This window comes from Microchirus variegatus, assembly GCF_963457635.1.
Source record: "Microchirus variegatus genome assembly, chromosome: 2".
NCBI classification, from domain to species: Eukaryota; Metazoa; Chordata; class Actinopteri; order Pleuronectiformes; family Soleidae; genus Microchirus; species Microchirus variegatus.
This window is the reverse complement of record NC_139803.1, coordinates 8,930,788-8,942,862: the sequence shown is the minus strand read 5'-3', so window position 1 is coordinate 8,942,862 and position 12,075 is coordinate 8,930,788. Positions and strand designations below refer to the sequence as shown.

The window sequence follows — 12,075 nt, the reverse complement described above, 5'->3', positions numbered from 1 at the left end:
CTCCCATTGACCCAATGTTAAAACTCTGCTTTGGAGGTTTTTTTTTTAAAGAAATGAAGACGAGGATGATATTAAAACTGTAATTTCTCTCTCAATTCACACCCGTTTTTCACAAATTTAAATGTGGGAGCTCCTGGAAGCCTTGTGACGCTCACAAACCCGAAATCTCTGTCATCAGCCGTTCTTGAAATTCGACAACTTTAAAACATGTTGCTTCCTCTGTTTTTCACCTGTTTTAAAGCATCAATCCATCCAAATTGAGTAGTTCTATCTACAGTTCTTAAAGAGATTAAGCCTCAAATCAATTTCAGTTAGGTTAAAGCATAAAACCGACCTAAATCAGACCCTAAATCAATAATCAATGAGTTATCGGCTCTGAATGTGTTTGCAAATTAGCAGAAAGCCCTCGGGTACAGTCAGGTATAAGAGAAGGTGTTCATAATCAAGGAAGAGCAGTGACCACTCCTGAGCAGATTCTGTGTTTTCTCCTGTAAATAACTCATAATAACGATATTTATTTGACTCATTTAGGTGTTCCGAGTGACTAAATAAGTCAATCTTTAACGTTTTTGATTCGAAATCTGTGATTTCAAAGTCCGTGATGACTGAGAATGCGGTCAAAAGAAAACACTACCCGCGCGTTGGAAGGAAAAACATTGCAATTAAGTGAAGAATCATCTTTGGAATGAAAGACGGAGCAGAGGACGGTGTTAACACAGCCCTTGTTTCCACACATCAGAGTTTCAGAAAGGTCAGAAAATGCCTTTCGCTTTAATAAAGCTCTTCCCCCTGCTGATTACACTTTATACCACGTTGCCATGACAACAGACGGTTTGGATTGGCAGTTCCAAGAGAGTCATTTTGGGGGGGGGGGGGGATTTCTAATCAAGAGGCTGCCGGGCTTTCTTTGTGTTTGATGGTATTAACTGTGAATGCTGTGCCTTAAATATATATATTATAAAAAATAATATACATATAAGATAAAAAAGAATTCAACTGGGTCTCAGTTTGAAGTAATAAGGTTTTCTTATTTGTTTGTACCAGTGTATTTTTATCCTACAAAAACTGGTTAGAATAAGAAATAATTTATATTCTCTTTGTCCTCCATATTTTTTACAAATAATTCCATTTGATGTCGGCAGAAAACTGCTTCCAGGGAAACACTTGAGGTCTTTTGTACACTGCGTTTGAACTCGGCTAAATTATGATTCAAAATGAAGAAAGCATTTATGTCGTCAGGATTTTATTTATTTATTTACTTATTTATTAATCTTTTTCTCAAAAGGTTTTCTTGAGCTCACCTTGGTGACAATAGTTTTTTTTTGTTCCACATTTTTTCAGTTTTAACGATTATTTTTTGGTTAAATGGAGCAAATAAACCAGGGAATATTCACATTTAAGAAGCTGTAAAATCACAAAGCCTGTTTTTATTATTAAAACTCAATAATCTATGATGAAAATAGTTAACAATATGTAGATTGATGCGTATTAGCCTTACCTGCACCACAGAGGTCAGGTCAGACTCGCACAAAACAAAAGTTCATCAAAGAAAATGTGTTTTTTGCAGTATCTTAATGCACTGATCCAGGTTAGCAGGTACATAAAGATCACATGGAGAAGTAAATGAATTCCAAGGAGGAAACCATAATAACTGCAGCTGACCCCTGGGAGGCAATTTAGATGATTATAAGCCTTATCAAAAACCCTCTCTTCACAAACAACTCCTCACAGGAAATTGTTCACCTGGTGCACGTGTGCACTCGTTTGACACCGCCGCGTAACCGTGATGGATGGCGACTGTCGCCGCCGCGTCCACACCAACGTGTATCGCTGTGACAGATACGATGATGAATTGTGTGCTCGGTGCGTCACGTTTGGAAGACGGCGAGGCGGCCGAAACATGTCGGCGCTCGCTCGACTCGGTGCCAGCGGAGCCTGAAGTTTCCAAAAACTCCAACTTTTTTCTGTGTCTCTCAGCTGCTCTGGGTCAGATATCAAGGTGCATTTTATTTGGCCACCAATGAAACACCGCTCACTTCTTAAAGCTTGTGTATAAAATGAGGCCGATTTCAGACGCCCTGACACAGCAAACGCACACAAGCCCAACATCATAAACGTTTATCGTCGACCGTATAAATCTGACAAACCTCTGTTGGGCACTTAGGACGCTGATGAGAGTCGAGCGTTTGTTTGTTAATGACATCTGTAGAAGGAGCAGCAGAGGAAGGAGAATCGGCGAGGACAAAGTCAACTTTAATGGCTCCCAGTGGCCTCTGGGAAACTCATCAGCTCGCACAAATGAATAAAACAACATTATTTGAATAAAAGTGCCCTGGAAATGTTCGAGCTGTCAGTTTTTTAGGGAACATTTTCAAACTAAGGTGCTGCTGTCTTTACCTTTTTGCCTCTTTGCCGCGACTCTGCAGAGGTAGAGGTGTTTGTTTGTTTGTGTGGAGCCTCAGAGTTTTTCTGCAGAATGTCAGGGATAAGAAAACAAAGGTAATAGTGAAGGAGAGAGAACATGAATGTGAACATGAAAAGGTAACGGAGGACGGTGGCATTTTACGGGCACACAACAAGAATGGCACAAGATGTCGGAACCTTTAAGAAAGAGGCGAGCTCGATTATTTCTCTGTCGTGCACCGCGTATTCAGTGCCAGTAGAAACAACATATCTCGAGTATGGATAATTTTGCATTATGAATAAGGCCTGCAACCTGATATTTATTTAATTATCTGTGTTTAGTTGTTTGGGCTGTGCAGTGTCCAAAGTGGTGAATAATATTCACTATTTAACAGTTAAGAGGCTTGAAATTACAAGCTGTATTTAAATAATCAAACTCAAACTCAGATTATGCATTTATTCATTCATCTTCTCACGCTTTATCCTCCGCATGAGGGTTGCTGGTGCCAATCCCAGCTGACATACAGTAGGGCAAAAGGTGTTGTGCATCACAGGGTCAAATATAGAGACAGACAACCATCTATTATCATCACGGTCAACTTAGAGTGTCAAAAAAATCTCCAAATCTGCATGTTTTTGGACTGTGGGAGGTAGAACGAGTGGTCTTTCAACTTTGGGCTTTGGGCACTTAACCCCACATTGCTCGTGACGGCTGTGCCGGGCAACGTGAGAATGGGTATGAAAGATGAGTGAATGGTGTTAATGGTCATCAAGACGAGAAAAGTCTATATAAATACAGACCATTTACCATTTAGAACATGCAAACTCCATGTAGAAAGGAGTGCTAAACTCAGATTATATTATAATCAAAATAGCGATGTAGCCTGAAAATCAACTCGTAATGTCTGGCTGATCAAATTGCCCAAATAAATTGACGACCACTCTCATTCCACTTCACTGTATTCTTCTTATTAAAGTGTGTCTTATGTGTTTCTGTTCTCTTCATGAAGCCTAATAACGCCTGATCTCAGTAAACCACAGTGGTGTGACTCCCTACTGATTCATCAGTCTGATCAGTATCTAGTGTGAAAAATGGATTAATGATTCTTTTGTTTTTGCTTTGTGTTTTGTTCAGACGGACCACGGCCGTCTCAGAAGGAGATCATCTCGCTCAGAGCCTTCATGCTGCTCTTCCTCAAACAACTCATCCTGAAGGTAGAAGCGGAAGAAACCGATTATTTACAGCCTTTACAGTTTTATCTAAAATAATTGTGTGGAGAATCGTGTTATAGCTTATTCCCGTAGCTTCACTGAAGGCATCTAAGGTTAATGTGATGTCATTTGTTGTAGGACCGAGGCGTGAAGGAGGACGAGCTGCAGAGCATTCTCAACTACCTACTGACCATGCACGAGGTGAATATTCTAGCCGAGTCTGAGTCTGAGCAAAGCAGCGACAGACACGGAGAGAGAGACAGTGAGGGAGCGGTTGAGTGGAGCTGGTGGCGAAATGGCCATTTTAATTTGTGGGCTGGAGTTATGGTCCACTTAAACGAGCGAGAGTGTGAGTCAGCGTCGCTGCTGTGACAGCATGAAAAATGGTGCAACAATGGAGTGAACAGAATGTACTCCCCCTGTAACAATTACATCTATTCTTGCTCTATAATGCCACATTCTCCTCCGCAGTCTCCCCACCTCCCCCCTCTCATGTCCACCACTACATCTCTCTCTTTGTCGTCTTAACTCTCTATTCATCCGTCCTCCTTTTGTTCACCTGAACACCTTTAACTCCTTCTTTTTTTTTTTGCCTCTCCAGGACGAGAACATACACGACGTGCTGCAGCTGCTGGTGGCTCTTATGTCCGAGCACCCGGCGTCCATGATCCCAGCGTTTGATCAGAGAAATGGAATAAGGTGAATTCTGGACGCTCAAGACTTCTTTCTCTTGTTTATTTAACCCTTTAAGGTACTACTCAACCATTTGGTCGACCACACTTTAAGTCACTATAGCTCATTGAAAAATGCATCAAGCTGAGCTCACTAACACTTAATGTGACTTGTTGTGAATGATGCACTTTATGCAAACCATGTTTATTATGAACAGACGTCTCAATCGTTTGGGAGAGGCCTGTATCTGAAATACTGTAGGGTCTAATTAAAAAAAAAAATATATATATATTGATTTTTAAATATAAAAATATATTGCAAAGAAATAATTTTTCCTTCCTATCCTTTTTCTTGGTGTGTACCTCAAAGGGTTAACAGGATTTTACTTATAATTGAAACTACTCAAGCAACAACTTGAATTAATTAAAAAAAAAAAAGCCCTTGGTTATAATTCCACTGTATATGCACAATATCCTCATTTTATGCTGATGTATGTTGTTGCTAATGTGTAAAAAGCAGCAAATTCACTTAAGATTGAATTGCAATTCCTGTTTGTTCACATTTTATTTTAGAACCCTTTTACCCTTTATATTATATTATGGGAACACATATTCACAATTAAATGAGGTGCTACATGCATATAAGTTGCATACTAGCCCTTTATTAGTAAATATTAAGCATGTATTAACACCTTATGGAGGAAAAATCTAAATTCATGTTGTAATAAAGTTAGAATAAGGTGTTAATACGTGCTTAATGATTACTAATAAAGGGCTAGTATGCGACTTATATATGTTAATAAGCACCTAGTTAATTAGTTCCCTAATCTAAAGTGTTACCTATATTATTTTGGTATTCCCCCAACAGGACTCTCTTTTTGATAGCTATGGTAACTACTCCTCCCATGCTGTTTACTCCTCACAATAATCTGATGTGGTAGCATCTCCCTTTTTCCGCTGACGTGTTTCATGATGTTTTTCACAGAGTGATCTGCAAACTCCTGGCGTCAAAGAGCGAGAGCATCCGCGTTCAAGCCCTCAAAGTCCTCGGCTATTTCCTCAAGCATCTCGGTCACAAGTGAGCACCTCTTTTGTCTCTTTCTGTCTCATGAAATGAGGGAAGATCAAACATTAAAAGCCTTGCGCTGCGTCCATCTGAACTCAAACGCTGTTTGGGAGATGGAGAGGCGACACAGTTAGGTGTGAGGGGGGAAAAACACAGCGCAGTAATAACGGGGAACGACAGCAGTGGCGTCTCCAGTGAGCTTTAGAAGGACTGTTTGTTTGTGTGTGTGTGTGTGTGTGTGTGTGTGTGAGGAGATAATGTCCTCATCATCACATCCAAGCGGAATAATAATTCTGACAGCATGCTCTGGCAGGGAGGGAGGAGGAGGGGTGGGACCTTGATGAGCAGCGATGAATGCTGGGGGATTTATTCATCCCATGTGACGTGAACGTCTCTCACTGCACATCATGAGAGGAAGCTGCCGCGCTGCACCTGAGCCCCACACCACCATTAGTCATTACTTAGGCTTGATGTTGGCTTTTTTTCAGACATGTGTGAAGGCTCCTTTTTTAATTTAGCTGTCATTTCCAAAGTGTTTATTCAAATGCATTAAAATGTCCTGGTTTTCCCAGCGAATGGCATTTAATTATGTTTTTTTTCACAAAAACAACTCGATTTTGTTCGATTATACTGTGTCTGTGTGTCAATGTTGAATTAAATAGACACCTTTTATTTTGAAGTAGTACATCAAGAGATCTTTAGTCAATAATTTATAACCAGTCAATATTGAATGAGACTGAAAGGAGCAGAGTTTGATCTTAAATGAGCCAGACCAGTAAAATAAAAGCATAATAACCTGTAAACAACAAAAACTCCAATTGTTTCCCTTTGTTTTACAATACAATATGTACATTTTTTACAAAATGGGAAATTTTTTGAAGAAACCAAGTGAAATTTTAACAATATTATGCCTATACTGCAAAAAATGAAATATGCACTTGTGTAATTGACTTAAATTAATTGTATTTATCTATTCACACCTTTTTTGGACTTATTTACTTATTTATGCTGAAGATACTTAAGATTATTTGACTTGAGTGCCATTTTCTTGCTGCACTGGCAGATAATCTTACTTGAAACAAGTCATTTTCCCCTAATAGTGGTTATATTTTCTTGTTTTATTAGCGGCAGTTTACCATTTACACGTGTGCATTACAACTCCCATATCACAGTGGATTCATAAAGGGACAAACATTTAGTCACAAGTGTCTGGAATGGAAAAAAGACATAGTATTTCACATCCTGCGGGCCAGATTTGAACCCAGGCCCAAGGGCTGGTTCTGGCCCGTGGGCCGTATGTTTGACACCCCTGATATACTCAGAGAAATAGAAGTATTATGCAGCTGTGCTCGAGTGTGATTGAGTATCAGCCGTGCATCACATCCACCACAAATGAGATGTCAGGGATTAGAGTCATGGATTAGATCTCTGCTCACCAAGTTAAACCACTCATGAGTGGAAGATTATTAGCTGTCTGTGTGTCTTTGTGAGTAAAAAAGAAAACAATTGTCATTAATTTGACAGTTCTAATACCTCAAAACTGAGACATGTGAAGATGAAATGTCCTCGATCTGACAGCTTCTGTCCTCCGTCGCAGATTAAGATTCAGTGACATAATACATTTGTCAGCGTGCTACTATCCCGTACAGTATGATCATTTTCAAACTCAAAAATTCAATTTTTCTGCTTCAAAGGTCATTGCGTTGGATCCAAGTCATCCCTGATTCCTGATCCTCTCAACTTCCACAGTCAGAGTAAACTAATTAGCTGTCATATGTTTTTTTTTTCTCAGCGAGCCCTGCAGCGCTGCACTTTTCTGCTTCATTTTCCTTCTTGGTATTTATATCTCTGTGGTCCCCGTCGTGGTGATTGACAGGGCCGTATGTCATCAGGACCAGTGACAGTTGATGACCGCCTTAATTGTCATATGTTCTGTAATGAATGACAATGTCTCTCTGTGTGTGTGTGTGTGTGTGTGTGTTTGTGTGTGTGTGTGTGTGTGTGTGTGTGTGTGTGTGTGTGTGTGTGTGTGTGTGTGTGTGTGTGTGTGTGTGTGTGTGTGTGTGTGTGTGTGTGTGTGTGTGTGTTTGTTTGTTTCTCGTCAGGAGGAAGGTGGAGATCATGCACACTCACAGTCTGTTCACGCTGCTCGGGGAGAGGCTGATGATGCACACCAACACCGTCTCCATCACCACCTACAACACCCTGTATGAGGTAGGTGATTGTTTGGCAGCAGCTCTTTCACACTCTCTGCTTCACTCGCAGTGCCCTGTTGGTCCGTTTTTAAATTGTCTCTGTGTTTAATTAAAGGCTGTGGCTCTTTCTTCTCTCTGTGGATGTTTGAGCTGCAAATAATGATTTTTTTTTTGGTGTGGAAAATGTTGAAAAATATGTATCTGTGTTTCCCAAAGCACAAAATGATGACACTGTCACCTGTCTTGTTTGTCCACAAACCAAAATTATTCAGTTTTAATGACTTTTTTTGTCATGTGGAGCAAAGAAGCTAGGAAATATTCACATTTAATAAATACCAGAGAGCTTGTTTTACTTTACTTTACTTTCAATATCAAATTTTCTACACAGATACCAATATCACAACCTTGAGTATAAGGCTGTACAATATGACCTTCTTTAGAATAATCAGTCAATCGTGATAAATATGATAAATGCAAGGTGATTAAGATAAGATAGTCCTTTATTCGACTTACAATGGGGAATCACAGCAGCAAAGACAATTAAGATAACAATAGTAAAGAATAAACATGCATTTCACACTGATATTGTCCAATGTAGACAAAAAATTTAATTAAATTATCTGAATATATACAATATGGGCTTGATATTTACACTATAAACAGATATTGTGCATGTATGTTGCATGTGGAGTTTTCAGAAAACCTGCAAATTGTGGTTTTAGGCTCTTTGATGAACTGAAAACAACAGGTTCACAACATTTTTACATCTGTTTTACCTCAAAGTTTGTTGTTTGTGCAACGCCACAAACTGAATATAATCCGCGCTTCTCCCTGTGCAGATTCTGACGGAGCAGGTCTGCACTCAGGTTGTCCACAAACCCCACCCTGAGCCGGACTCCACTGTGAAGATCCAGAATCCCAGTAAGACGGACAACATTTGTGTTTTATTTTAATGTGAGAGAACAAACAACAAAGGATTCTGACACTTGCTCTCTCAACACAGTGATTCTCAAAGTCGTGGCGACCCTCTTAAAGAACTCCTCTCCCAGTGCCGAGCTGATGGAGGTCAGGAGACTCTTTCTGTCCGACATGATAAAACTCTTCAGCAACAGCCGTGAAAACCGGCGGTAAGAGCGATTGGTTCTCACTGTCATTGTTTTGTGTTTTCATATCACCGTGACTCACATTAATGTGTGTGTGTGTGTTGTGTCTTGTGCCAGCTGTCTGCTGCAGTGCTCTGTGTGGCAGGACTGGATGTTCTCCCTCGGATACATCAATCCAAAGAACCCAGAGGAGCAGAAAATCACAGAGATGGTCTACAACATATTTAGGATCCTGCTCTACCACGCCATCAAATACGAATGGGGAGGGTGGCGAGTCTGGGTCGATACCCTGTCTATCGCACACTCCAAGGTGAGAATGGAATATGTGTTTTTATTTATCCCTGTAACACCTGTGTTGCTTATTTTAACCATAGTAGGGCCAGAAATGATTATAATAAGGGCTTTTGCCCATTTTTCCAGAATATCTTTCAATATCTGACAGTTATTTACAATTGACTGCATGTTAAATTAGTGTTTTAACAATTTAAAATGAAGAAAAACACTGTAGTTGTACACAAACTCCAGATTTTGCTTGTTACATGTTGGCTTTTGATGTGCAACTTCTCAGCTTTCAGAAACAGTTGGAATTTCTCAGTTTAATTACTCTAATGCAAACGTGTCGTTTTATGGATTACTGTTGAAAATATTGACAAACATAAGGTACTGATTTCTCATATCTGGGTGATTTTGAGTTGTAATTGTTGAATATTTGCAAATCCACTCCAAAATGTTGTATTTTTTGGTCTATTTTTACCGGTAAGTCCAAGACCAACAAGGTCAAGAATGATTTATTCTAGTTATTCAACAGCTGATTGCATCATTTTTCACATGTCAAGGTTGGAAATGTAACGTGAGGAGATGTAATAGATGATGGTCTAACAGAGCTGTTTGGCTGCTGTCCGAGTTTTATTTGGTTCACATGATCTACGAGCCCTGTGAGAATCACCTGATGTGTCTGATGTGGAGGTTAACTGTTGCTGCTGCTTGTCTTCTGATCACATTACCGATTATACACCCATCATCTGTCACAGGTGACCTACGAGGCCCATAAGGAATACTTAGCCAAGATGTATGAAGAGTACCAGCGTCAGGAGGAGGAAAACATGAAGAAGGGCAAGAAAGGCTCCGTGTCCACCATCTCCGGGCTTTCAGCGACAGCCGTCCCCGTCGTCAACGGCAACCTGGAGATCGACGACAACTCCCAGACGCAGACGCCCGAGAGCGAGGCTGAGTATAGCGAGGGGGCCGGAGGAGACTCGAGAAACCTCCTCGCCGAAGGCGCCGTGAAGCGACCCAACGGAGAAGCTCTGACGCCAGGGGAGCAGAGCGCTGGACCAGGCGTGAGAGTGGAGGTCCACGACCTGCTGGTAGACATTAAAGCTGAGAAGGTGGAGGCCACAGAAGTGAAGCTGGACGACCTCGACTTGTCTCCAGAAGGCCTCGGCGGAGGTGGAGGAGGCGGAGGTGGCATGGAGAACGGACCTCTGGTGGAGGTGGACTCGCTCCTGGACAGCGCCTACTGCGCCGTGGTTCAGAACATGAACGGGAATCTGGCGCCCAAAGATGACACGTCGACGTCAGGCCTCGGGCTGTCAGGCGTCAGCCTGGAGGACGACGGGAACATGGGTCCACTCATCACGCTGGCTGATGAGAAGGACAGCGTCCCAAGCAACAATGGGTTTCTCTTCAGCAAGGTTAGGATGTTCTGTGATGAAAAATAATCACTTATTCTCCTTCTCCTTTCGCCAAAAGAGAATAAGTTGTAGCTGAAAGGTTTTCCTAATGTTTGGAGGTTTTACAATATCTTATTACACCATTCATCTCTTTCAGGTCGATGAGAAGCTGCTTCCAGCTCTGGCTGCCACCGATCCCCTCATACTGTCGAGTCCGGACCAGCCCACTCCATCTGGCCCGGTCCCAGCTCACTCCAGCAGCACCAGTGCCAGCGATGACCTCAGCCTGCTGGCGCACATGACGAGCTGCGGCTCTGATTTACAGAGCCAGAGTCACGACGCGTCTGGGGAGCTTCCAGAGGATGGGCCCTTCAAGATCCAGAGCCCGCTCGCCGACATCAGCACCATCGCTGAGGCCGAGAGCCAAGCGCAGATGCAGGCGGCGTCCAGGTCAGAGTTCCCCGAGGGAGAGAGCACGGCCGGGGCCGAGGGAGAGGACGGCGGTCTGAAGACGGGCGGAGACACGGCCAGCACCACCTCTGATACTGAGAGGTCGGACGACGGGAAAGACAAGGACACCAAAAAGATCCAAACGACTGCAACTACTCAGGTGTGTTTATGTGTGGTTTTACTGTTACTTTACTGAGTCTGCAAGTATGTTGCTGGGTTGCTGACTTTAATTGGATTAATTAATTGTGATAAATTAAACTAAATTAGAGTAAAAATGATACTGGAATATCCCCATTTAGATTTAGTGGGTTAAAGAATTGAACAGTGACATACTTTTGGCCACTGCAGTCCCAGTGTGTGTTTAATAGTGTAAAATTGTCAGCCACGGACAGTTTGTGTCAGCAGAAATGTCCAGTGTCTACCCACACATGAGCAAAGTTTCCCTATTAGGTCACTGAATACAAAACCAGAACTCTTTCTTGTCATAAAATAGACTGAATATGTTCCAAGTTTTCTGTGTTAAAACCTAATCTCCCTCCTCCTCCTCCTCCCGTCACAGGCCCTTCACGGTCGCACCGCCGCGCAGTTGGAGCGCGACCTGCGCGTGGACCTGGGATTCAGGGGCATGCCCATGACAGAGGAGCAGCGGCGGCAGTTCAGCCCCGGCCCGCGCACGACTATGTTCCGCATCCCGGAATTCAAGTGGTCGCCCATGCACCAGAGGCTGCTCACTGACCTGCTGTTTGCCCTGGAAACTGACGTACACGTGTGGAGGAGGTGGGTCTGATGCTGTCATAGTATAATCTTTAGTTTAATGTGGCTTAAGATTATACTCTCTGTTTCCCATTCTCCTTTTAAAAATCCTGTTTTCCTGTTTATTTCAGCCACTCCACCAAGTCCGTGATGGATTTCGTGAACAGCAACGAGAACATCATCTTCGTCCACAACACCATCCACCTCATCTCTCAGATGGTGGACAACATCATCATTGCCTGTGGAGGCATCCTGCCGCTGTTGTCTGCCGCCACCTCCCCTTCTGTAAGTGGCTCCACTACGCCCCTCTGTGGTAGGAAGGAGAACTGCAGGAACACAAAAACCCTGATTGTGTTCTAACATGATTTATTAGATTAAAGCCTTTTTTAAATTATTAAGTCATGACAGATTTAAAAAAAACTAATTATATATATGTATATATAAAATATTTTAAGCAATTAAAGTTTTTAATCTGGCTTCCTCTCATCTCTATACATAACTATCAATCTCACTCTAATCTTTTTTAACCTTTATTTGATTACTTTGTTC

The 12,075-nt window shown here is 42.0% G+C and overlaps 1 protein-coding gene across 2 annotated transcripts in view; it reads left to right on the top strand.

The window, feature by feature from the left end:
- Positions 1–12,075, top strand: part of nbeaa (neurobeachin a) — a gene marked incomplete at both ends in the record, with an annotated part of 84,142 nt that overhangs the window by 48,255 nt on the left and 23,812 nt on the right. For both annotated transcript variants that reach the window (XM_083910162.1, XM_083910161.1), the window contains 12 exons: positions 3,539–3,618; positions 3,754–3,816; positions 4,217–4,314; positions 5,272–5,364; positions 7,458–7,566; positions 8,387–8,468; positions 8,551–8,674; positions 8,768–8,960; positions 9,682–10,344; positions 10,481–10,933; positions 11,333–11,550; positions 11,658–11,811. In XM_083910162.1, coding sequence (XP_083766288.1) covers positions 3,539–3,618; positions 3,754–3,816; positions 4,217–4,314; positions 5,272–5,364; positions 7,458–7,566; positions 8,387–8,468; positions 8,551–8,674; positions 8,768–8,960; positions 9,682–10,344; positions 10,481–10,933; positions 11,333–11,550; positions 11,658–11,811 — 2,330 coding nt within the window. The remainder of the gene's footprint in view (positions 1–3,538; positions 3,619–3,753; positions 3,817–4,216; positions 4,315–5,271; positions 5,365–7,457; positions 7,567–8,386; positions 8,469–8,550; positions 8,675–8,767; positions 8,961–9,681; positions 10,345–10,480; positions 10,934–11,332; positions 11,551–11,657; positions 11,812–12,075) is intronic.